The sequence below is a fragment of the Carcharhinus amblyrhynchos genome, chromosome 2, assembly GCF_965287045.1.
Source record: "Carcharhinus amblyrhynchos chromosome 2, sCarAmb.v2.hapA, whole genome shotgun sequence".
Classification (NCBI taxonomy): domain Eukaryota; kingdom Metazoa; phylum Chordata; class Chondrichthyes; order Carcharhiniformes; family Carcharhinidae; genus Carcharhinus; species Carcharhinus amblyrhynchos.
Window position 1 is genome coordinate 27,372,365 of NC_137325.1, and position 27,385 is coordinate 27,399,749.

At 41.8% G+C, this 27,385-nt stretch overlaps 1 protein-coding gene across 1 annotated transcript in view; it reads left to right on the forward strand.

Moving 5' to 3' along the window:
- Positions 1-27,342, forward strand: part of LOC145353274 (dyslexia-associated protein KIAA0319-like) — a 91,461-nt gene extending 64,119 nt beyond the window's left edge. Inside the window, exons 13-21 of the mRNA XM_080203870.1 lie at positions 1,763-1,908; positions 3,807-3,958; positions 6,893-7,031; positions 8,861-9,020; positions 12,376-12,518; positions 16,392-16,514; positions 20,988-21,078; positions 21,740-21,828; positions 22,543-27,342. Coding sequence (XP_080059996.1) covers positions 1,763-1,908; positions 3,807-3,958; positions 6,893-7,031; positions 8,861-9,020; positions 12,376-12,518; positions 16,392-16,514; positions 20,988-21,078; positions 21,740-21,828; positions 22,543-22,718 — 1,219 coding nt within the window. The 3' untranslated portion in view covers positions 22,719-27,342. The remainder of the gene's footprint in view (positions 1-1,762; positions 1,909-3,806; positions 3,959-6,892; positions 7,032-8,860; positions 9,021-12,375; positions 12,519-16,391; positions 16,515-20,987; positions 21,079-21,739; positions 21,829-22,542) is intronic.
- The last annotated feature ends 43 nt before the right edge of the window (positions 27,343-27,385 follow it).

Genomic DNA, 27,385 nt, shown 5'->3' on the forward strand with positions numbered 1-27,385 from the left:
CTTTACTGGTGTAACAAAAACAATTACAGCTTCTGGAGCCTCTACATGTAACTGGAGTTCCTCATTGGGCAGCACAGTGGTTAGCACTGCTGCCTCATAGCGCCAGGGACCCGGGTTCGATTCCCGGCTTGGGTCACTGTCTGTGTGGAGTTTGCACATTCTCCCCATTATCTACGTGGGTTTCCTCCCACAGCCCAAAGGTGTGTGGGTTATGGATTGTCCATGTTAAATTGCCCCTTAGTGTCAGGGGGTTATGGGGATAGGCCCTGGGTGGGATTGTGGTCAGTGCAGACTCAATGAGCCGAATGGCCCCCTTCTACAGTGTAGGGATTCTATGATTCTATCCCTGTTATGATTCTGGTCCGCTATTTTTCCTCGAAGGCTCATTATTTTCAGAACTTAATTTAAAATCCAATTAAAATTATATTAAAAGATGTATTTATAAAGCTAACTTAAAATTCCAATCCTGGCACAGACTATAAGATATAGGAACAGAATTAGGCCTTTTTGCCCATTGACTCTGCTCCACCATTCAATCATGGCTGATAAGTTTCTCAACCCCATTCTTCTTCCTTTTCCCCCATAACCTTTGATCCTCTCACCAATCAAGAACTATCTCTGTCTTAAAAACACACAATGACCTGGCTTCCACAGTCTCTGTGGCAATGAATTCTACAGATTCACCACCCTCTGGCTGAAGAAATTCCTTCACATCTCGGTTCTAAAGGGTCGTCCCTTTACTCTGGGATCCTACTCTTGCCTACTAATGGAAACACTTTTCCACGTCCACTTTATCCAGGCCTTTTAGCATTCTGTAAGTTTCAGTGAGGTTCCCCCTCCATCCTTCCAAACTCCATCGAGTACAGACCCAGAGTCCTCAAACGCTCCTCATACATCAAACCTTTCATTCCCGGGATCATTCTCGTGAACCTGCTCTGGATTCAGCAGTTTAGCAGAGCAAAGCAGGAAATTCCTTGGAGTTTGTGTGCTTGGTTATTTTCAGTCTGAGCCACAGCTCAGCGGTAGAATCTTAGTTGGGTTCCGATTTGAAGTCCCACTTCAGAGATTTGAGCACAAAATCTAGGCTGACCCTCCCAGTGCAGCACTGAGTGCATACAGCTACGTTGTCAGAGGTGTCACATTTCAGATGTTATGTTAAAGCAAAACACTGCCTACTCCCTCTGGTGGATATACACTCCTATCCAACTGCTTTGCAAAGTACTGGGGAATTCCCTCTGATTTCCTGGTCACCATTTGTCCCTTCTAACACTGGAAGATGAATGTTGTAGAATACCTACAGTGAAGAACGAGGCCATTCGGCCCACGGAGTCTGCACTGACAGCAATCTCACCCAAGCCCCATCCCTGTAACCCCATATATTTACCCTGCTAATCGCTCTAACTTATGCATCCCAGGACAGTAAGGGGCAATTTAGCATGGCCAATGCACCTCATCTGCACATCTTTGGACCATGGGAAGAAACCGGAGCACCTTGAGGAAATCCATGCAGGCACAGGGAGAAGGTGGAAACTCCATACAGATAGTGACCCAAGCCAGGAATCGAACCCAGGTCCCTGGAGCTGTGAGGCAACAGTGTAACTATCTGATCATTGTCACATTGCTGTTTGGGGGAGCTTGCTATGCGCAAATTGGCTGCTGCATTTCCTTCACTACGACAGATGACTGTACCTACAATCGTTGGCTGCAAAGTGCTTTGGAATGTCCTGAAAGGTGCTATATAAATGTAAATTCTTGCTTTCAGTGGTCCTGATGTGAAAATTGAGGATAATGACAAGGCTGTGGCCACGGTGATGGGGCTTCAAGTTGGTACGTATCAATTCAGGCTGACTGTCACTGACCAACAGGGTCTAAGCACCTCAAAGACAGTAGCAGTCACCATCAAAGAAGGTGAGTAAAATGTATCAGAATTTCAGTTGTAAAAGACTGCATATCCATGGCAATATTCCAGTGTTCTAACCAAGTGAGGATTTTTTGTTTAGTTCTTATTCCTGTTACGCTGTGAGTGTTGTTATAATACTCGCCAGGTTAATATTTCATACCCAGGAAATAAAATAACACCACTGGATCAGTAATGAGGAATGTCCAGGCCAGAGGTTGCAATGAGCTAAGGTGATTTATGAACAGACTTGTGACGTCCTGATGCTCATCAATCAATGCTGTTCCTGTGATGTGTCCTAGGAATATAATAGGAGCAGCAGAAAGCTATTCTGCTCCGACATTTAGCTAGATCATGGTTGATGTGAACTTGGGCCTCAATCCACTTTGCTGCCTGTTCCCCATAACTATAATATATTCAATGACCAACCTCCACTGCTGTCTGGGGTAGAGAGTTCCAAAGATTTCTGACCCTCTGAGAAAAAAACTCATCCTCACCTCGGTCTTAAATGACTGACCCCTTATTCTGAAATCATATTCCCTACTTCTAGATTTCCCCACAAGAGCAAACAGCCTTTCAGCATCAACCCTGTTAAACCACCTCAGAATTGGTTATCCATGTTCATCTCTCATTCTTTTCCAATGAGTACAGGCCCAGCCTGCCCAATCATTCTTCCTGAGGCTACTCCTTCATCACAGGGAATCAGCCCAGTGAACCTTCCCAGAGCTGCCTCCATTGCCAGTACCTTCCCCCACCTTCAATAAGTTTACCAAAATCGCACGTGGTATTCTAGGTGTGGTGTCACCTATGTGTGTACAGTTGTAACAAGAGTGCAACGTCGGTCTCTGAACTCGCTGTAAAGAACAGGAAATAATCTAAACTGAAAATAACCATCCATTGGGATGACTCATGTGACACATCTAATCTGACGTGATTTTAAAGGCTGCATTCCAATAATTGTTATGAGCTGTTTGATCTTCATTCTATTGTCAGCTCCTAACAATTCCACATTTTGTGTTTCATAAGGTTGAATGAACTGCCACATATTGCACAGTATATTAGGGGGAGGCGATGGCCTAGTGGTATTATCGCTAGACTATTAATCCAGAAACTCAGCCAATTTTCTGGGGATCTGAGAGCGAATCCCGCCACAGCAGATGGTGGAATTTGAATTCAGTAAATTCTGGAATTAAAAATCTACTGATGACCATGAAACAATTTTTGATTGTCAGAAAAACCCATCTGGTTCACTAAGGAAGGAAATCTGCTGTCCTTGCCTGGTCTGGCCTACATGTGACTCCAGAGCCACAGCAATGTGGTTGACTCTGAGCTGTCCTCCAAGGGCAACTGGGGATGGGCAATAAATGCTGGCCAGCCAATGATGCCCATGTTCCATGAATGAATAAAAATATAACATAACAGTCGATGAAATAACAGCTATTCTATATTCAACATATTGTATGCAATACACAAGGATACATTCTGCAAAGCTGTGCTTGTAAACGAGATTCTATTGTTAGTGGTGTTGATAATAACTCTCACCCTGTATCTCTGCTCTCATACCCCATGTCCCACATAACTAACTTCCTGAGCATAACAGAAGACTCATGGCCATTTTACTGATGAACTTAATTATTATTTAATTGCCTAAGGTTGATTGTATGGCATGCACAAAAGTCATTTCTTGGAGTAGTGGGAAATGATTTTCAGATGTGTGTGGTTTTGGACTTTTGGATCACTTTGTACTAAATGAATGCCTTCAGCCACTGTGATTAGATGTCTTTTATTTTCCAGTTTTGTTCTCAAAAAGCTTAATTTATGAATCCAGCAATTCTTAAAGTTCTAACTGTTTGCTTAATTGATCTCCCAGTGATAGTGCAGACTGATAATTTTTGAATATATCTTTAAGAAACCAATAATCGTCCTGTGGCCAGTGCTGGAGGTAACCATTTCCTGACATTGCCCAATAACTCCATCACCCTTGACGGCTCCAACTCGACTGATGACCAAGGCATTGTATCTTACCTTTGGACGAGAGATGGGCAAAGTCCTGCTGCCGGTGTGAGTATCAAATTTTCACTTCTTCAATCAGGAACATGATGTGGAGATGCCAGCATTGGATTGGGGTAAACACAGTAAGAAGCCTCACAACACCAGGTTAAAGTCCAACAGGTTTATTTAGTAATAAATGCCACTAGCTTTTGGATCTAGTGGCGTCAGGTGAAGGAGCAGCGCTCCGAAAGCTAGTGGCGTTTACTACCAAATAAACCAGTTGTACTTTAACCTGATGTTGTGAGACTTCTTTTTGTAGAAACACGTCCAGTGCTGTTACAAAGGGAGTTCCAGGATTTTGATCCAGTGAATGAAGGAACAGTGATATAGTTCCAAGTCAAGATGGTGTGTGGCTTGGAAAGGAACTGAACAGCTGGTGATAGTCCCATGCATCTGCTGCCCTTGTCCTTCGAAGTTGTCAGTTTGGAAGGTGCTGCCTAAGGAACCTTGGTGAGTTGCTGTAGTGAATCTTTTAGATGGTAAACACTGCTGCTACTCTGTGTCAAGTGGAGGGAATAAATGTTTAAGGTGATGGATAGGGTGCCAATCAAGCGGTTTGCTTGTCCTGGAGGGTGTCAAGTTTCCTGAGTGTTGATGGAGCTGCACTCAACCAGGCAAATGGAAGCTATTCCATCACCTCCTGACTTGTGCCTTGTAGATTGTGTTCCGATATTGTGGAGTCAGGAGGTGAGTTACTTGCTACAGGAGTCTTAGCCTCTGATCTGCTCTTGTAGCCACAGTATTTATATGGCTGGTCCAGTTTCTAGAGATTGGTAAGCTGCTTATATTGATAGTGGGGATTCCGTGATGGTAATGCCATCAAACGTGATGGTGCAGTGGTTAGATTTTCTCTTGCTAGGGCTGGTCAATGTCTGGTACTTGTATGATGCAAATGTTATTTGTCGCTTATCAGTAACATTGATGTAAAACATAAGCTTTCTTTTTGTCAAAGGCTTTGGTCATCTCAATGTTGCAACTAAAAATGGCGGCGTTGATAATTTTTCATGATCAAGTACAACTGGTTAAAGGCAGTAACAAGGCAATAAGTACAGATGTTGGCTGTTGTGCCAATCCTTTGATGAACAATAATTTTGTGTTAAAGATATCTTATCCTTTGTTCCTTGCTCTTGCTCTGAATGTTCCCCTCGAGACAGATCCTTACATATGCCCCAAGTCCATAGGATATCCGTATGACCATGACATCATCCACTATGTTGTTCCCTAAACCTGATCTTCTACATCAACTCCAATTTCCCACCTAATTTGACTCCTTAGAATAGAATCAGAGAATCCCTACAGTGCAGAAGGAGACCATTTGGCCCATCGAGCCTGTACAGACTGACAACAATCTCACCCAGGCCCTATTCCCATAACCCCATGTATTTATTCTGCTGAACCCCCTGACGCTAAGGGGCAATTTTTCATGGCCAATCAACCTAACCCACACATCTTTGGAGTGTGGGAAGAAACTGGAGCACCTGAAGGAAACCCACACAGACATGGGGAGAACGTGCAGCCTCCACACAAGTAGTCACCCAAACCGGGAATCAAACCTGGGTCCCTGGCGCTCTGAGGTAGGAGTGCTAATCACTGTGCCACCGTGCCTTGGAAGGTGAAAAATCTGTCAACAGTGGAGTAGGGTGAATTCCGAAGATTCTCAACCCTCTGATTGAAGAAATTTCTCCTCTTCACAGTTCCCCTTATCATGACACTTTATCCTCATGTTCTGGATTCCCCAGCCATAGAAAACAACCCCTGGGTGGCATGGTGGCACAGTGGTTAGCATTGCTGCCTCACTGCTCCAGGGACCTGGGTTCAATTCCAGCTCTGTGCAGAGTTTGCACATTCTCCCTGTGTTTGCGTGGATTTCCTCTGGGTGCTCCGGTTTCCTTCCACAGTCCAAAGATGTGCAGGTTGGGTGGATTGGTCATGTTAAATTGCCCCTTAGTGTCCCAAGATGTGTAGATTAGATGGATTAGCAATGGCAAATGTGTGGGGTTACAGGGATAGGGCGGAGGGAAGGGTTTGGGTACGATAATCTGTCGGAAAATGGCCTCTTCTGCACTGTAGGGATTCTATGATTTCTAGTGTTTACCCTGATAAGTCCTTTCAAAATTTTGTATCTTTCAATGAAATCACCTTTCATTCTTTTGAACCCAGTTCACTCAGCCTCTCATTCAAGCAGCCAAACTGGTGAACTTTCATGGTACCATTTTGAATGCAAGTATATCCTCCCTTAGGAATGAAGATCAAAACTTTGCCCAATACTCCAGGTGCAGTCTCATCACAGTTCTATAAAATGGTAGCAAGACTTTCCTATTCCTATAGTCCAGTTCCATTGCAATAAAGGTCAACATGCTAGTTCCTTTCCTAATAATTATACCCGCATGCTAGCTTTCTGTGTTCCTTGTTTGAGTAACACAAGTCTCTTTGAATGTCAACATTTTAAAAGTTCCATGCCTTTTTCCATTATATTTTTCTTTCCTTGTTACCAAAGTGAATAGCCTCACACTTCCCTAGATCTCACTCCACATGTGGACATGTTCCCATTTTGATTCTCCCTGATTCTCTTCAACAGAAATGAGACAAGTGCAGTATGAAACTTTAGTGTTAAAACATTTGATGTTCTCTTTTCAGTCAGATAGGAATTAACATGTCTTATGCTTTTAGCAGCTTTTGCCTCTTTATCTGAGTCCAAAGGTGAGGGGGATTGGCCATGCTAAATTGCCCGTTAGTGTCAGGGGGGATTAGCTAGGGTAAATGCATGGGGTTATGGGATAGGGCTGGGGGGGTGTTGGGGATTGTGGTTGGTGCAGATTCAATAGGCCAAATGGCTTCCTTCTGCACTGTAGTATTCTATGGAGTCTCTTCAGTCTACACATTTTAGGTTTCTTTTTCAAGAAATAAAAATGTGAGCAATGATGATCTCTCTCTCTCTTGCAGGAGGTAATGCATCATTCAAACCATGAAGCAAAACTGCAGCTAACCAACCTTGTAGAAGGGAAGTACGTTTTTCACCTGAAAGTCACTGATATGAATGGGGAGTCGGATACGGACAGCACCACTGTTGAAGTGCGACCTGGTAAGGTGATGGAGAGTTTGTGGACAGCAATAGTGATTCAGTGGGATTGTGATTGGTGCAGACTCAATGGGCCGAATGGCCTCCGTCTGCAGTGTAGGATTCTATGATTGTGTGCTGCTTCTCAAATCTATTTAAACCTCACTCTGTGGGAATTAGCCCACATGTAGCTTCAGAGCATCTGAGCCAAAACAAAAACACTCCAGAGCTTTGACTGCCATCCAGTGACAGCTGCTAGAAATTGTATTTGGACCTTTGGTGAGGATCAGGATTGAGTTCTGGCCTGGATGCCTTACAGTCTATCCTTACACATGAATTGCTTTGTGGTACTGGAGCATGAACAAAGGTTGGACAATTTCATCCTACAGAAAATATGTTTATAACATTGCAAAACATTAGTGTTGCAGAGTTGAGTAGAGTAATTGTAGATTGGTGTTTGTAAAATTATAAATGCTAGGCAGAAAGCATTGCATGGTCCCTTTAAAAGATGGTGCTTTTTCTGTGCTTTGAAAGTTTTTTAAAAATGCAAATACAGATAGAATACTCAAAAATGAAACATCCAAAATAAAACATTTGTATCGAAAGGCCAAGCAGCAAGGTTACCAAGGCAACAGGCTTTCAATCATTTGAATTATTTGAATTTAGCTGAGCAATTTGAATTAGGCACTTAGATACCAAGAACCTATTAAATTTAAATTTCATGGTTTTGACAATCCTATTGTAGGGGATATTGATATGTCATCACTGGTATAAAAAAAGGTGTCAGTGGGACAAAAGCAGAGAGTAACAGCTCTCAGTTCAGCTCTTAGCTTCCTTTATGTCTTAAGAGAAAATACCATCTTGATAGCAAAGGTACCAATGAAGAAAGAAGAATCAGCAGAGAAGGCCCAGAATATTCCAGAAGACACAAAACCTGGTTGTAATTTAGAGAGTGACAAAATTCTATTTTTTAGTTAAGAAGTGGGAATTGTATTTATCTGAACAGCATTCAATTAGAATCTTGTTTTATTTGGTTTGTTAATAGTTTAGTTAAATACTGTTAGTTAGATAAATGAATTGTTACTTGTTGATTTTAGAGAGAGTGTCAGGGAGTTATTTTGATTTAACCACTAAAAGTTGCTGAAGAGCAGATCGTACCACTTCACACTGACTTTTACAGATTATGGGGCGAGGTATTCCTCTTTGAGTGGTTAGGTGTTAGTTCTCGGGGGGGGGGGAATCTACCTCCGCTTTATAACATCAGGATGGCCAGATATGGTGGATTCTCACTGTTCTTTAAGTTGGGTATAATTTATTTCCATGTTCTTCACGTTGGATAGACTGGATTGTTATACAGATTTGCCACAAAATATGCTTCCAAATTTTAAGGTGTGAACAGTCAAAGGAATTGGTCAAATCCATGCATTAATTCATGTTTTGCTGCTCTGATAGGTCTTTGACAATCTACATGTGGTGCAGCTGAGTCAGTTCCACCACTCAGACTGCGTTACCTCAGTCACCCCCCTCTAAATGATTGTCCAAATGATTTGCTAATATCCTGAAACTATTTTGCCATTTTTTGGGAGTTTGGCATCACTCCAGTTTTGAGTACAGCCATTGCTGAAAGTAGTGAGATACAAAAGTTGGTAGTTTGTTTGTGGCAATGAATAGCCTTGGGTAGAAGTGAAATCATACTGAGGTCTGAGCTAAGACACAGGGGTGCAAAAGGTAGAGAAGAGAGCATGTCCTGCAAAATGTCTATTTACTCTAAAACATGTTGAGTTGCACGGTAAACAGTGTTGTGCCTTGACTTCCAGTGTCTAACTTAATGTTTGTGTGCACATGGCCTGCAGATCCGAGGAAGAATGACCTGGTGGAGCTGGTGCTACAGGTTGGTGTGAGTGTTCTCACAGAGCAGCAGAAGGACACCCTCGTGCGACAGCTGGCTGTGCTGCTAGGGGTGCTTGATACAGACATCAATGTACAGAAGATTCAGGCACATTCTGATTCCAGGTAGTTGGATTTGGAGCTTTGGGGACCAGACCTAAAATCTTTTGAAATCACAAATATATATATCTCTTCCTTTATGCACCCTCATTGCTGGCGAGGCTGACATTTATTTCTAGTTGCCCTGGTGTAGCTGAATGGCTTGCTTAGCCACTTTAGTTATGTTTTAGGGAGCTGGGATGACATATAGGTCAGCCTGATTAAAGGCAGCATGTTTCCTGCAATCTTTCCTTTTGTTATTTGTTTTGGCAGCACGGTGGCACAGCCATTGGCACTGCTGTCTCACAGTGCCAGGGACCTGGATTTGATTCTCAGCTTGGATCACTGCCTGTGCGGAGTCTGCACGTTCTTCCTGCATCTATGTGGGTTTCCCCTGGGTGCTCTGGTTTCCTCTTGCAGTCCGACAGACTTGCTGGTTAGGTGCATTGACCATGCTAAATTCTTCCTCAGAGTATCTGAACAGGCGCTGGAGTGTGGCGACTAGGGGACTTTCACAGTAACTTCATTGCAGCGTTCATGTAAGCCTTCTTGTGACACTTATAAACTTTAGTAGATATGGTGTACATTGGTGTACATTTTGAACATTGATATTATTACAGACCAAAACTGTTAACTCTTATATTTGAAATTACTCCTGTTGGTTAGAATCTGGAAAGAATCCCTTCCTTTTTCTTTATACTGAATTCAGATTCTCAAATTCCCATCTTTGATTTGAACTCTGGATCACTCTCTCTGTAACTTGATCACTATTCTACTGTATCTGTACCCAATTTCATCAAATACACCCCGTTTCTGAGGTGAGGAGTGTCAATAATGAGTATTGCTCTTCATTTTTGCAAGTTTCATGATTTTTATAGAATGTCATGCACTACACATACATAGTCATAAGAGTTTTACATCACAGAAAAAGGCCCTTTGGCCCATCATGTCTGCGCCAGCCATCAAACACCAATCTATTATAATCCCGTTTTCCAGCACTTGGTCATTAGCGGTGTGGTATGGCATTTCAAATGCACATCTTCACACACCTTTCACAAAAGGGCTTAATGCTACTTAAGCAAGCGATGACTGAATATTAGTTTTTATCAATACTTACATTAATCAGGGAGGTTGGGATATTCTTCATAAAAGCAAATTGCTGCAGATGCTGGAGAAAATGCTGGAAAATCTCAGCAGGTCTGGCAGCATCTGTAAGGAGAGAAAAGAGCTGACATTTCGAGCCCAGATGACCCTTTGTCAAAGCTAAAAGGCATAGAAAGTGGAAGATATTTGTACTGTATGGTGAGAGAATGAAAGATGAGTCATAGCTATAAACACAAGGGGAAAGGCTGCTAGTGTCAGTCCATAGAGAGAATAGAAGGTGTGAATGGCCAAATGGCAAAGAAGCTGAAATCGGAGAGTAAACTGTGGCAGATGAAGATGTGGCGGGGGAGGGGGTTGATGGGTGGGAGAGAGGTAAAATTGAGAAAAAGGAGGAGAAAAGATACCCCATGCCCACATGTCTGTCCTTGATCTGCTGCAGTGTTCCAGGGAAGCTCAACACAAACTGGAGGAACAGCATCTCATCCTCTTGCTAGGCACTTTACAGCCTTCTGGTCTCAACATCAAATTCAACAAGAGATTAGCTCTACCCCTTTGTTTTCATTTTATTTAATTTTTAACTGTTCTCTACCTTTTATTTCCTTAATGTCTTTTTTTTATTTTTCTTCCCACCCCACTCTTTTTTCCCCTATTTTATTCCCCCTTTTCGAGCTTTACCTCCACCTTTGCTTCCCCTTTCCCCATTTTACCTCTCTCCCACCTTCGTATGTCACAGTTTACCCTCTGATTTCAGCTTCTCTGCCGTTTGGCCATTCACATCTTCTATTCTCTCAGTGGACTGCCATTAGCAGCCTTTCCCCTTGTTTTTGCAGCTCTGACTCATCTTTCATTCCCTCCAGTATAAATATCTCCCGCTTTCTATGCCTTTTAAGCTTTGACAAAGGGTCACCTGGACTTGAAACGTCAGCTCTTTTCTCTCCTTACAGATGCTGCCAGGCCTGCTGAGTAGCTTTTTGGTCTAGGATATTTTTCCGTTTTTTGGGGGAATAATCCCTTTTCATTGTTTGGAATGATAGCATCAGCTCACCTGGGGGCATAGGACCTGCTGCCATACTGATTGCACTTGTAGATCACTGCCAGGTCAGGACTCAAACCTTGAAAGCTCTAGTTATTCTGCTCCATTAACACTTTACTTCAAGCAAGCAGATTGGTGAAGGCTGGTAATGGAGCCATTCTACTTACAAAGTGAAGCAATGCAAACATACACTCCTAACTCAATTACAACCTCAGCTTCAGTGAAGGTCACATTATATCTCCTCACCTGAAACCCAAATTAATGCCCTTCACCCGAATATAACTAAACACAACTGACTGGATTGATCCAGGTTTCTCTGTCTAAAGGAAGGCTCAGCACTGAGAATTATGGAGATGCCATCCTACAGGTCTGCTTCCTCCTCAATGAAAGGCTGATAATGGATTGGATGGAACCTCTCCTCCCCAATATCCAATGAGAAATGCAACATAAAAGACCTAGGTGTTTCCTGCCTCCATCCATTTACCATGCTGGTTTTCACTACTACTTTTCATGTTGAAACTGTGCCCCAGCCTGGTAGACTTGAACATCCTCAAGTATTGATATGCAGTTAATGTTAATGATGCTTTATGAATTGTGATTGGACAATCCTATCTCAATTTGTCATACCTGTGGAAGATGGAAAAGTATTTCATTCCTCAGGACTGATATTGTCACAAGTAGGCTTACATTAACATTGCAATTGAGTTACTGTGAAAATCCCCTAGTCGCCTCACTCCGGTGCCTGTTCCAGTACACTGAGGGAGAACTTAGCACGGCCAATGCACCTAACCAACATGTCTTTGTTTTGGCCTGTGGGAGGAAACCGGAGGAAACCCACGCTGACACTGGGAGAACGTGCAGACTCCGCACAGCCAGTGATCCAAGTTGGGAATCGAACCCAATACCCACCGAGTCAGCAGTGCTAACCACTATACCACCGTGCCACCTCATGATTCACTTAGACAAGGATAAAAAAAACTTATTATATTCTTGTAGCCTTTATTTGTTTTAAATGCAACAGAGCATAGGGTTAATGAACAGGATGTTTTGCCTTTTAAATTGTCCATTTGCTGATTTTGTTAATTAGGTAGTGGGATCCCTCTAATGATAAATAACTATTTATTCTATTGTTTCAATTAAAATTTGCAATGAAAGGGTAAGGGGTTTTCTTCTGCATGTTGGAACAATATGGAACAGCCTGTATAATGCCATTGACTGATGGTTTTGTATCCTATGCCTTTTCAGTACGGTACTGACTTTTTATGTCGAAAGCGGGCAGCCATACAAGGTGTATAAAGGGGTGGATGTAGCTCGGAATTTGCAGAAACAGCTCATGAGAGAGAAGGTGGACTTCCTGCTTTTCAAAACCTTGAGGATAGATACGGTTGGTGAGTTGCATTGTCATCACATTTTACCTTCATTAAATGGTTCTATTTTCACAAGGCACATAATCGGAATGATGGGTGGAATTTTCCCATCCTGCCCCTCATTGGAATTGTAGCGGTAGGACATGGACCATGCAAAGGTCCATTGACCTCCAGTGGGATTTTCCAGCATTGGGGCGACTATGGCCAGAAATTCCTGCCCAATGTCTTTATAAATGGTGATGTTCAAATCCACAATTGAAACTTCTTTAGAGCGTTGCTTTTTTTGGGGTCATTAAATTCAATGCCCTTTTGTGATTGGAGATACTGAATCGTCAGTATTGGTAGAGGGCACGACTCCAGTGTGGCAAGTTTCCATTGTAAATGTTAACGTAGAAACCTATAATGGAAATATTAGAATAAGAGTATAATTCAGTCTCAATTTTAAAGTATTTTTTCCATTGTGCATTTTGAAGGGTCTGAGGGGACTGTCCCATATAAATGCATATTTTCATTTTTAGAAGTGCCTCCAGATTGCATAAGTCAGCATATTAGTTTGCTCTAAGACAGTGGTCTCCAGTCTTTTTAAGCATAATATCACTTCTAGTATCAAAATGCAGCATGAGTTCTAACCTTAAAAATTTGACTTTGCTAAAACTCTCCAAATGTACTAGTGCATAACACTCACCTATTCTTAGTGTGACACCTGTGCTTGCACACGTTCTATGAATAAACTTTATTTATTAAAAGTTTGGATTGTAGTTTGAGATGGCCAGTCTCATCCAGTCCATCAGATGGGTATCTGTGAGACAAGTGTGATACTTGGACTTGACGATTTTCACCTGGGAATAAAGCCCTCACCTTGGCACACAATGTCAGGAGAACGTACTTCTCTCTGTTTAGAAGTCCCTTTGTCCCTCAGCTTTCAGCTCTGTATCATTTTGCAAGGTGGTTATTTCCATGTCAAGTTCGCTGCTTTGTTTGAACACCTGCTGAAATTTTGCTGTCAGCTCTTCAATGTCCATCTGAAAAAGGATTTAAGAGAAACATAATGATTTGTTCCATCTTGTTTAACTCCTAAAATCATCTGTTAAATTTCTTTTCCAATTTGTTCAGGCAGTCACAGAATGTGTTTGGATGGGACCCTTTCTGTTTGACCAGTTGTTGGATTTTCTCCAGATTTGGGAAGTGTTCAGTAATTTTGATCTTTAGCTGGGAGGCCCAGTTTCAACTTGAACACATTCACTGCACTGATCATGTGACAAGCCTTTGTCCCTCCCCGCAGTTCACAGTTCAGTTCATTCAATTTCAAGTCTAGCAACTGCATATTATCTGACAGCTCGCTAAGCACCTCATCTGTTGATTTAAGAAAGATATCAATTTCAGGGAGCAGATCTAAAAATCTCTGGAAGGAATTTCCTTGTCTTATCCATCTCACATCTGCATGGAGGGTTAGTTCACCATAGGTAACATCTAGCTCATCGAGTAATGATTTGAACAAGTGATGTTGTAGAGCTCTGACAAGAATTGAGTTGACGATCTTGACAACTGTCAGTACATGAGAAGTCAATAACCTTGCTTGCTGGTGGATAACACAGTGGTAATTGACAAAGGAAGGGAATTCAGGATCATTTCTGCAAAGTCAACAAAGCCTGCATTGACACCCAGTATTGATGGTGCACCATCAGTTCAGAATGTTGAGCAAACTCACAGATAAGCTAAAACAACGTTGTAGGTAGAATTAGTAATGCAAATCATAGAATCAACAATGCAGTAGGAGGCCATTTGGCCCATCAAGCCTGCTCTGACAACAATCCCACCCAGGCTCTATCCTCGTAACCCCACATATTTACCCTGCTAATCCTGTTGACATTAAGGGACAATTTATCATGGCCAATCAACCAAACCTGCACATCTTTTGACTGTGGGAGGAAACTAGAGCACTTGGAGGAAACCCACGCAGACATGAGGAGAACGTGCAAACTCCACACAGTCACCCGAGGCTGGAATTGAACCCAGGTTCCTGGCACTGTGAGGCAGCAGTGCTAGCCACAGTGCCACCTCTTGTCCTATCTTTGAGTGGCAAAAGAATAACAAAGTACTTCTTTGTTTTGTATCTTTGTCTTCGCTCACATGTCATTCATTCAGCTGTGCCATATCCATCATGTCTACTGACTCATCAAACTGCAGTGAGAAACATTCACACACCCTGATAAGTCTTGGTGTATTTGCTGACCCACGTCCTCGGGCAATGATTCCACCCTTCTGGCTACTGTTAAAGCACCAAGTAGCACACTCTTGAAGGCAATCATCATGTCATTTTTTCTTTGTTTTTAACAAGGTATTGGCAGCAACCATCATAGCCTCCTTGATAACTCTGTCATCGGTTAACGGTTTCTTACGTTTTGCCAGCAGATGGCAGACGCCTCTTTGTTCGCCTTGCCTTTAACCACAGGTTATGAAAAGAGTGGCTGTTGAGCTTGCAACATTCTATTTAACTCCCCAACTTTTTTTGCCCGAATGGCATTATTTAAAGGGCTTGAAATTTTGCATGCATTATCTTGTGATGATGTTCCAAATGACCTCTTCCATTCAAAGCTACACCTTGCTGATAAATCAAGACAAATGATCTTACCTTTGACATTCATGAAAAGACATTCACTTTCCCATTCTTAGTTAGAATGGTAGGTTTATACCCTCTTGGATGTCCCTGGCTCCTCATTCATCGTTTTGTCTTCATCCAGCTTAGTTCCCATTTTGGTGCCTGCAATTTGATAGCCAATGAGCTGATTCAGTCTTCGTTGCAAGAAGCCTGAGTACCAGACATTTTTGGCAGTGGTTTGATAGCCAATGAAAATCAACTTTTCAGACTCCAGGAGTGACCTGCCAATCACAATCAACTACTTGGAGACCAATGCACCAAGTCATCTTTTTTATACAAAAGCAAAATAATTTAGATGCTAAAAGTCTGAAATAAAAACAGAAGATGTTGGCAATACGCAGCAGATCAGACAGCATTTGTGGAGAAATAAACAGAACTAACATTTCAGGTCAAATGATTAACTTTCCTTTTTAAAAAAAAGCATGTTGATTTTAATGTATTAGTCAATAGTGTGTCAGGTAAGTTTGTTCCAGATTAATGTCTGTAAAAATAGAATAGAGAAAATGCAGAGAAGTTCCCACTCCTGCACCCTGCATCTGCGGACAGGCTCGACATAGGCCATCCCCAACATGAGCCATCTCCCTAGACCAAAGACCCAGGGGAGTGGAAGTCCCACCCACTGAGAGCTGCTGGCCAATCCGAGGTGGGCAGCTCTATCGAACAGCAGTGTAATTTGGGAAGATGGTGGCAGCTGTTGGTACAACACACATCCAAGGTCTAGAATTATTGCTAATCCCGGGACAGAAATGAGTGATGAATGGGTGGGGATTGGAAGACGAGGCCCTTAAGTGGCATTAGATGTCCACTTGAGGATCTCAGTTGAGCACAGACTTAAATCGTAATGGAGGCAAGACGATGGCTGCGTCTCGTTCTTCTTCCTAATTAAATGTTCCTCTTGCTACCAAACTCATCAAGGGGGAGGGCAGAATATTCCACCCTTTGTGTTCTCCCCATTTTTGGTGTTGGAGATTTAAAAAAAAACAGAGAATAACATAACATAATTACCCAACGTACATCCTAATAGCTTTTTACATGGCTTTGTTGACAGAGGTTTGTGAGTAATTACAGTCAACCCACTGTAATGTGTAACACCACACGGTTGGTTCTCTCTCATTTACCATTGGCAAGAGGGGTCCTTGTGGAATTACCTGAATGTATAAACTTGTCATTTTAAGCAAGGATTTTATTCAAACCACATATGGAGAGTGATATTACTCACCTTGCTGTGTTTGCAGTCTGCTTTCTGAAGTGCTCAGGCCATGGGCACTGTGACCCCTTCACCAAGCGTTGTGTCTGCTACCCATTCTGGATGGAGAATCTGATACAGCGTTACTTTGATGATGGAGAAAGTAATTGCGGTGAGTAGTTTACCTTGAAATGTGCAGCTGATTTGATTTATAGTTGTCACATGTATTAACATACAGTGAAAAGTATTGTTTCTTGTGCGTTTTACAGACAAAGCATACTGTTCATAGAGAAGGAAAGGAGCGAGTGCAGAATGTAGTGTTACAATCATAGCTAGGGTATAGAGAAAGAAGGGCTTAATGTGAGGTAGGTCCATTCAAAAATCTGATGGCAGCAGGAAGAAGCTGTTCTTGAGTCAGTTGATACATGACTTCGGACTTTTGTATCTTTTTCCCGTCTGAAGAAGGTGGAAGAGAGTATGTCCGGGGGTGTGTGGGGTCCTTCATTATGTTGGCTGCTTTTCCAAGGCAGTGGGAAGTCGAGGGGAATTCCCTCTAGGGGAATTTCACAGTAACTTCATTGCAGTGTTAATGTAAGCCTTACTTGTGACTAATAAATAAACTTTGAGTGTAGACAGTATGAATGGCTAGGAGGCTGATTTGAGTGATGGACTGGGCTTCATTCATGACACTTTGTAGTATCTTGTGATCTTGGACAGAGTAGGAGCCATACCAAGCTGTGATATAACCAGAAAGAATGCTGTCTATAATGCATCGGTAGAAGTTAGTGAGAGTTGTAGCGGACATGCCAAATTTCCTTGGCCTCCTGAGAAAGTAGAGTCTCCTGATTAAGAAGTAAAAAGCAGTAGAGTGGCAGCCCAGTGGTGATTGCCACTCCATGGAGGCTCTGGATAATAATGTCCAATTCTGGGTACTGCACTTTGGGGAGGATGCCAAGGCATTGGAAAGGATGTGGAGCATTACTAGGATGGCACTAGGGCTGAGGGCATTTAGTTATATAGAGAGAGGCTAGAAAGTTTCAATTGTTTTCCTTAAAGCAGAGAAGATTAAGGGGAGATTTTAATAGAGGTGTTCAAAATTGTAAGGGATCTTGTGAGAGTAAATAGGGAGAAATGTCTGTGCAGCAAGTGGTTTGTTAATCGAGACCATAGACTTAAAATATTTGCCAAATATCTAGAATGGAAATTAGTAGAATTATCTTCACGTATGAGGTTTGCAAGGATCTGGAACACAACCTGAAAAATGGTGGAATCAGATTCCTACAGAACCCTTCAATGACATTGGACAAGTACTAGAAGAGGAATAGAGTTATGATGAGAAGATTGAGGTTTGAGACTTTCAAAGGGCTGGCACAAGTGTGATGGGCAGAGTGGCTTCCTCTGCTGTAAGATTCTATGGAAAAGGCAACCAGCAGAGGGGCTGAGCACATATTGTTGGTCTCATTTACTATGCAAAGTAGATTCTGGGAGCTGGCCGTTTCTCCACCCTCTTAACAATGGAACGTTGTACTGAGGTATGTATGGGGAAGGAGGAGCCTTTACTGACATTGATCCAGTGCTAAAGGATAATTGAATATCATGTTGTTTCATGTCAAGTAGTCTTTAATCTACACAGTGTAAAATGTATACTATTACAGTGATGCTCTATCAAGCTGATAGGACATTGTTTATTTTGGAGTTAATTCATTGTGTGCTATGGACATTTGTGCATTAGTTCAGTGATCAATTATTGCCTTTTTAAATTAATTTTAACCCTTACATCCACCTATCTTTGGTGGCTAGTGTAGCTAAACTGGATTCTGATCTCACCCAGTGTCTAACTTGGGACTGAAAAGGTTAAGTTTGGAGGGACTTGGCTCCTGTTCCCTTGAGTAGTACAGATTAAGGGGTCACCTGACTGAGGTGTTCAACATGATTACAGATTTCCGAGGGCAGCAATGCTGTCTCACAGCACCAGAGACCCGGTTCAATTCCAGCCTCGGGTGACTCAGTTTGGCATTTGCAAATACTTCCCATGTCCGAATGAGTTTCCTTTGGGTGCTCCGGTTTTCTCCCACAGTCCAAAGATGTTGGGGTTAGGTAGATTGTTCAGGCTGAGTTGCCCCTTAGTGTCCAAAGATTTGTAGGTTAGGGGGATTGGTCGGGTAAATGTGTGGGATTATGGGGATAGGTGGGGTAGGTTGGGAAAGATGCTTTGTCAGAGAGTCGGTGGAGACCTGATGAACCAGATGATCTCCTTCTGCATAGTAAGAATTCAATGTTTGAGAGAAACTCTGGTGAGGGACTCCAAAACAAGGGACATAGCATCTCCATCAGAATTAGGGCATTCAGGGTGCTCTCAGGAAGGACATCTTCATACAAAGGTAATGAAAATCTGGAACCTGTTCCCAAAAAGCTGTTGACACAGGTTAATAAAAATTTCTTAAGTGAGATTGATATATTCTGTTGGGGTAAGAGTGTTAACTGATGGGTTGTGTTTATTGATGCTGCAACACTAGGGGGAGCACTTCTCGCACATATACAATACAGTGCGAGGAGTTACAGGGTTGTATCTACTGCATGCTCCACCCTAAAAGCATGTCTGAAAATGAAGACCAGTGTGGAAAACTTATGTAGAGGTAAAAGAAGAAAATGCCAATGAGAAAGTAGCAACAGGTGCCTGCAACAATAACTGTACCGATGACAATCCCACCCAGGTCCCCCAGATTTACCCTGCAAATCTCCCTGACACTAGGGTTAATTTAGCATGGCCTAAATTAGGTTAATTAATTAACCTAACCTGTATGTGTTTGTAATTTGACATTTGAGAGTCAACCACATTGCTGTGAATCTGGAGTCGCTTGTAGGCCAGATCAGGGTAAGGACGGCAGATTTCCTTCCCGAAAGGACGTTAGTGAACCAGATGGGTTTTTACAATAATTGATTAATTGTTTCATGGTCATCAGTAGACTTTTCAATTCTGGATTTCTTTATCTCTACATTGCCTAATTATTTTTACAATTTAACATTTTATTTAAGGTAATAAATTGTACTCAATTAACTGAGTGAGAAATTTGTGGACAGAGTAGATTGCACACAGTCTTCGGCAGATATGGTTTGTTCCATTATGAAATGTTATAGGTGACACGTTCATCAGAAGACATCCTGATTTAAAATATCTGACGGGCCGAATGGCCTCCTTCTGCACTGTGGGATTCTATGATTCTAAGTCTCTAAAATGGAAAGCAGTTAGGGACGAACAATAAATGTTGGCCTAGCCAACGACTTCCAAATGATTAAAAACCTCGAGACAGTGACATGGGATTAAGAGTCCTATTAACTATCAGTTGAACTAGTTAGGATCTGTAGGAACTTGGTGCACAAAGCCTTGGCAACTCCACAATTCATTGCCTGGAACTTTTCAAACATTTTCCCACTTCCCGGTTTGAGCAAGAACCTTTTGTAGTTTTGGCAGTTTTTTTTGGTCTTCAAAGCTTTTAAAGCAATCTTTTAAAAAGTCCACTGATGCTTCTATTGCCAGGAAAGGTGTTAGGACCATTTGAGCATGTACCAGTGGCTGCAATGTGGGCTTAGCCCTTCCTGATGGCAGCAGGCATAATGGTGTCTGGAATATGGAACTACGGTGGATAAATGGAATTAAGTTAATCTAATTGAAGGTCAGCCTGAATGGTCTTGGACCCAGGGTTGAAGCACAGACATTCCTGTTCTCTCTCTGCCTCAGTCTTGTGCCTGGCAGCCTTTAAAAAACACCAACCCACAGGGTTGATGTTACTCAGTTTTGACTTCGGTGGTACTATTTTTGCCTCTGAGTTAGAGAGAAGTGAGCACGAGATCTAGGTTGACATCCCATTGCAGCACTGAGTCCTGTGCTGCTCTGCAGCATCCAGCGGATGCTGGAATCTGAAACAAAAACAGAAAATGTGGGAGAAACTCAGCAGGTCTGACAGCATCTGCGGAGAGAGAACAGAGCCAATGTTTAGACTCTACAGATGCTGTCAGACCTGCTGAGTTTCTCCAGCATTTCTTTAAATTATATCCAAATCCAATCAAAGACCAATTCAAAGTCTCAACCAGTGAAACATTACAAATCCAAGCTGACATTTCAGGCTGGCCACTTCATGTCTTGGGCCTGAGCTACATGATCCAAGCTGATAGGAGCAAGCATTGCACCTCCTCCAGTGCTTGATCTCACATGTATCTTAACCAAAAGGCCACGATGGTGTTTTAAAAATTGCTTCAAATGAAACCTCAGTGTAGGCTCGTTGACTTGCATCAAGTGCAGGACAGCAAAACTACACTTGATCTTGGCCAAGAGGTTTCGCCAGCATTTACTTTTTTGACAGAATGTGACCTGACAATATTCATCCCCAATTAACATCACAAAAACAGGATTATCTGATAATTATTACATTAATATCGGTGGGACCTTGCTGTGTGAAAACTATTTTCTACATTACGAAGTGACTCCATTTAAATGTACTTCATCAGCCTACTTCTGCACCTATTTCCTATGTTTGTGTGAAGCATTTTCTGATATCCTTGGTTGTAAGAGGTGATATAAAATGCAGATCTTCAGGAATGGTTCCGCTGTTGTTCTAAGCTTCGGTTCTAATTCTTCTGTTTACAGACTGGAGTGTATTGTATGTGATCTTGTCAGTGTTTCTAGCAATCATCATCATTGGAGCAACATGCTGGATTTGTATCTGTTGCTGTCAGAGGTATGTGCATTGTAGGTGCTAGTAGTCTTCAATATCATTCATTAGGGCGGCATGTGACACAGTGGTTAGCACCGCTGCCTCAATGCGCTAGGTACCCAGTTTCAATCCCAGCTTCAAGTCACTGTCTGTGTGCAGTTTGCATGGTCTCCCCATGTCTGCGTGGGGTTTGCACATTCTCCCCATATATGTGTAGGTTTCTGCTGGGTGCTCTGGTTTTCTCCTACAGTCCAAAAATGTGTGGGTTAGGTTGATTGGTTGTGCTAAATTGCCCCTTAGTATCCCAAGATGCATAAGGGAGAATTAATGGGGTAAATGTGTGGGGGTTACTGGGATAAGGCCTGGGTGAGATTGTGGTTAGTGCAGGCTCGATGGGCCAAATGGCCTTCTTCTGCACTCTAGATTCTATGATCATTCATTAGAAACCATTAAAATAACACACATGTCATGAAGACAGAGATAGATCGGCTCTTGATTAATAAGGGGATCAGGGGTTATGGGGAAAAGGCAGGAGAATGAGAATGAGGATGAGAAAAACAACAGCAATGATTGAATGGCAGAGCAGACGCAATGGGCCAACTGGCCTAATTCTGCTCCTATGTCTTATGGTTTATCTTATCTTTGAATCCGTCGCATACAATGATCTTGCACACTTTTTCAACAGGAAGCGGACCAAAGTGAGGAAGAAAAACAAATACACCATCTTGGACAATATGGATGATCAGGAACGAATGGCATTGAGGCCAAAATATGGTTAGTGCTTCCTATATAATACCAGGATGCATGCACCCAGGAGTAGCACAACAGATTTTCTTATGTGCAGTCTATTTTTGATAGCTATTTGTCTTTAAAGATTAGAAGCTGGAATAATGTCAAAATGGCTTCCAGGTAACTGGAACGGTATTCATGCCATGTTGCCAGTGCAGGCCACAACAGACTACTACAAGTGCACAAACGTCACACTGTATTTTTGGTAATAGAGTCCAGCTTTTCTCATCTGAGTCAGAGGTTTCTGGGTTCAAGTCCCACTCCAGATACTTGGCACACAATTTGGACTGACGTTACAATGCAGTACTGAAGCCTGTTGGCAGTGCTGTTCATTGGATAAATCAAGGCTCAGTCTTCCTTTCAGTTGGGTAAATATACGTTGGCACTATTTCAAAGAACAGGGAGTTTTCCCTGGTGACCTGGTGCATGTTTATTCCCTCAACCAACATCACTTGACAAGATAGATAATTTTTCTATCACATTGTCATTTGTAAATGTGTTGTATTCCCTACAACTGTGTCTACCCTCCATCGGCTGCAAAGCACCCTGAAACATCCTGAGGTTGTGAAAGGTGCTGTTATTTCATGTTATTTTTGGCCTATAATCACATATGGGGAAACGCTCACTCAAGGTGCAAATACTGGATCATAATGGTGCGTTTTCCTTCCTGTTGACTTGCACTGTGATTTTCTGCTCCAGGTGTGAAACACAAAAGCACAGAACATAACTCGAGTCTAATGGTATCTGAGTCGGAATTTGACAGTGATCAGAACACGCTCTTTAGCAGAGAAACCATTGAGGAGAACCATAAAGTTGGAATGAATGGCTCACTGAAGAATGGAGTCTCCTTCAATTATCACCCCCAAAACAGATAAATGTGATGCGTACGAGAATATGGCCTACTTGTGATGCAACTATGTGGCAGTGCAAAACTGGGTACAATCGCCCACTTTGGATTATTAATAGACATTTTAAAATGTGTTTTCAAAATGTTTGGCATACTCTGGAGGAGACTTTTCTAGAAGCTGCCGAAGGAGCACTTTTTTCTTCTCTTCATCGGTTCATCTTGGATGCCGACACCCTGACAGCAGAACGATTTGTCAGATAGGATCCGGCCCTGTTGAGGTACTTTGTAATTTCCGCTTCCTGTAGATTTATGATTCTAGGAATTTCTGTGAAGTCTGCATTAACTAAAGGGGTGTGCAAGCATGAGATAAGAGAGTGGCTCCATCAATAAGAAATGACATGAGAAATTGTTCTCCTGAAACAATTTCTCTTTTCGCGTGGAAATCAAATTTGGGAATGGACAGGGTCTTATGAATGGTGAGTTTGAAAAGAAATCCTGATGCTAACTATAAAAAAATTGCAAGAGTAAATGGTTCATTCACACACAATGAAAGAAATGGATCTAGATATTAAAATTCTTCTCTTTATACCAGTGTAAAATCATTCAGTTGATATCTTGGAGCTGCAGTGTAGCAATATGACTCCTTGTAGCATAAGCTATACAAAAATATCCTTCTCTGTATAGATTGGTTCAGAGTTCCGTAAAAAAGCAACAATCTTTCTTTGTGACTAATTTTCAGTGTGATCAGTAGGGCAATTACACAGGTAAGCTAAAAACAAAGTTGTAGGTAGAATTAGTAATGCAAATCATAAAATCAACAGTGCAGAAGGAGGCCATTTGGCCCATTGAGCCTGTACTGACAACAATTCAACCCAGGTCCTATCCCCGTAACCCCACATATTTACCTTCCTAATCCTCCCGACACTAAGGGGCAACTTATCATGGCCAATCAACCTAACCCGCACATCTTTGGACTGTGGGGAGAAACTGGGATACCCAGAGGAAACCCATGCAGACGTGGGGAGAATGTGCAAACTCCACACACAGTGGCCGAAGGCTGGAATTGAACGCGTTCCTGGCGCTGAGAGGTAGCACTGCTAACCACTGTGCTGTGGCTGACTGTTATTCAATGAAAAGTCAAGATTGGGCAATAAATTAATAATGTCCTTCGTCTCAAGAGTTCAATTTTCTCTCTCGAGTTACTATCCATAATCTATTGACAGGTTTGAGCACAATGCTTACTTCCTGGAAGTGACTTACTTTCTCAACTGACCCAGTGAACTACTTTTGAAGTATAGTCATTTGTGATGTAGGGAGGCTAGGCAGCCAATCAGTGCACAAAAATGAGATTAATGAAGAGAGCTTAGTGATGTGGGTTCAGGGATAAATATTGGCTGGACACTGAGAGACAGCTCCTGCTCTTCAAATAGAACCATAGGATCTTACGAGTCCAAAAAAAAGAACTTTAGAAATCTAAGCAATAAAGCATTTGCTGATGAACATTCTAACATAATACTGTTTAAGACTGGCTATTTCGGGTTGCCAGCAAATGTACTGTTGGCCACTGTGTAATTTTCTAGCTCCAAATTGAAGAAGGAATGTGTTTTCAAGTCAGATAATTTGGATATTGGATTGGAATGTTGTGATGAGCACTCTGTATGAGAGATTTAAACATCTTTTGTTTGGAACTTCTAGGGAAAGGGTCTTACAGTGGATGACTGCACAGGGCTGTTATTATTATATTTTAGGCATATCTTGTTTGCAGAACTTGTTAACATCATCCCTATCCAGATGTGCATTATTTAATGGCTTATATGGTTAACCCTGCCATCTGTATGAATATTTCTCAACAGTTATTTCTGGTCACAATTTTGTTACTTACATTAGTTTGCCTGATAGTTACATGATTTTTGTAACATCGTACCATCACTTATACTTGTTGGACTGAGGGTAATTGATTAAATGTTAGCTCTTTGATCATGAATGAAAACCTAAAGCACATCTGAAATGATACCTGAATTGTATATGTCAAGACCATTAGTGCTTCCTCTATTCCTCAAAACAGGAATGTACTGTTCTGATTTATCACAGGCAATGTCTAAAGATTATATTAGAAATGGCTGATTAGGATTGCTTTGTCTCCTGATTGTATAGAATACTATCAAAATTGTCACTAATGGACTCCTAATATTTGTCCTAAAATTGAAGGCACTGTCTTCAGTCCCCAAAACAAATTCCATACACTCAACTCTGAGTCTATGTCCTTCCCGGTCACTGTCTCATGCTGAACCAAGCTGAACTTCCCACCCCAAACCTCGTCCATCGCAAAGACTGCCTATTTTCTTTATAGCACATCCTTTTCAGCCCATTTTCCCCTCTGTCACCTCAAGACTTGATTATACCAGTTGCATTCTTGGTGGCTTCCTACCATCCTTAGGACTTCAGTTCATCCAAAATTCACTGCCTTACTGATATACATTAGTTTCCAGTCCCTGGGATATATGGGTATCTATTATCCTGTGCCCCTAGCCCAGGGTTTTATTACTCATACCAGAGTTTGGATGGGTGGAATTTCCAGCAGTGCTTCATTTATAATGGTTGCAGGGATGTGGGACTTCAGTTACATGGATAGATTGGAGAAGCTGAGGTTATTCTCCTTCAAAGTTTAGTGGAGAATTGATAGAGATTTTCAAGATGATCAGGGTTCTGGACAGAGCACATACAGATAACCTATTTCCATTGATTGAGAACCAGAGAATATTGATTTAAAGTGTTCAGCAAAAGAACCAAAGGCAAGAGGAGGGTAAATCTTTTAGACAGCTCAGACTGTGGTGGAGATAAATTCAATTGCGGATTTCAAAAAAGGAAATGGATAATTATGTGGAGAAGAGTTGCAGGGCTTCAGGGAAAATGCAGGGAGAGTAGGACTGGCTGAGTTGCTGTTGCCATTGTTCCAACACATTGAAGCTCAAGTGCAACACTACCTATCTAACGGGGCTGTCTTTTAACTATTATGGAGCGTGTTTTGAGTAGAGACAAAGCATGTTCGACGTCTAAGATCCTGAATTGAGCTGCTCTTATTGACAGCCAGCACAGAGTGTTGAATGGTTGTCTTTTTGCGTTGTAACCATTCTAGGAAAATTTCTCCCATTATACAGCTCAATCTTCAAAGAGGCAGTTTGCTTGGTATCTCCTTCACTGTCTTCCACCAGGCAACATCTAATACCAATGTTAGTAACTTATACCAACACCCCACCCCTTGAATTATAAAGGTTTCCAAAAAAAACACACAGAATTTTTGAAAAGATGGGGTAGTTTGTTTACTGCTGCAAAATCTGACATTTCTCTTTGGGAATTATTGCAGTTCAAACAACACAAAGGTGCCTTTGTGCCTATGTTTGCTTTGTTTTAAAATTAGGCACACTCACTTTATGAAGAAAAATACATTTCTATCAGGTGTTCTTGCATCTTCAATGCTCAAACACAATCCGGTTGAGTGATCGTAAGTAATACACCTTTTCATTCATACGGAAGACCAGTAGACCACTTTGTGGGGGTGATTGTATATGAAGTAGACATTAATCAGCACTGCTAAGCTTCTTGTTCCACTTGCTATCAGTTCAATTTCTCTATTTGATAGGCAAATCTTTTGAGTTGGGCCCCCCTTTTACTGGGGTGAATCTGTGCTGCTGGTGGGATAGCCAGCTTACCAAAAAGAGATGAAGTATACCAGACTCAATGATTGACAATTCTGGGGCACTTTCTCTGGAATTCAGGGTCAAAGTATATAAAACTGCTAAGCTTTATCTATCTCTGAAATTTCACTACTGTTAATTTGAGAGCATATAGCGCCAGATCCAGGCTCTGGCCAACTTCAGCACGTAAACAGGCCCTTTGGCCCATACTGGTCCATGCCAACCAAAGTGCCCATCTAGACTAACTCCATTTACCTGCATTTGGCCCATATCCTTCTAAACTTTTCCTATCCATGTACTTGTCCACCTGCCTTTTCATCCTTTGGACATTCTGTGTTACATCATTTTTATAAACTTGTTAGTGTGCTAAGTTTAAATACGGATGTCATTATGTTCACATGAGGATATTGCTTGGAATGTCCTGCCTTCTGGTTGAACCCCTAGCAAAACTTATAAGCATAACTGTCACGTGGTGCATCGTGTTTTTTATAACTACTTTAACCTATTGTGAAATGTGGATGAGTGTCCATGCTGAAAAAGGCAGCCCAAATGCTTTACTCTGCAGATTATAATTACCTTGAGGACTAATTTGGTTCTAGCTCATCCAGGAATAACAATCTACAGGAACGTGAGATGCTCCTGCACTGTATATATTGATTACGGCTTTGATAGCTTTATCCTCCAAAGACCACCGAAAGTGAGAAATCCTGTAGCTTTTAGCCACTTCAACAGCTGACATGATTGAAATGTTTGCTGCAACAATGAGCCAGCAGGCCAAAGTGCCTCGATGTCTCTGTTGGGTATATAATCATTAATTGAAAGGATTCCAAGGAGAAAAAAGTCTCAAAGCAACGTGCAGTGAACTCAAATAACAGAATGTACCAGGGAAAGCTAAATAATGTGCTGCTATCTAACCTGCTGATTTATTCTTGTTTCTGTATAATTTAAGTGACAATAAATTTGTGTGTGTAGTTTAGCCTGATCCATTGTGTTTTGTCTG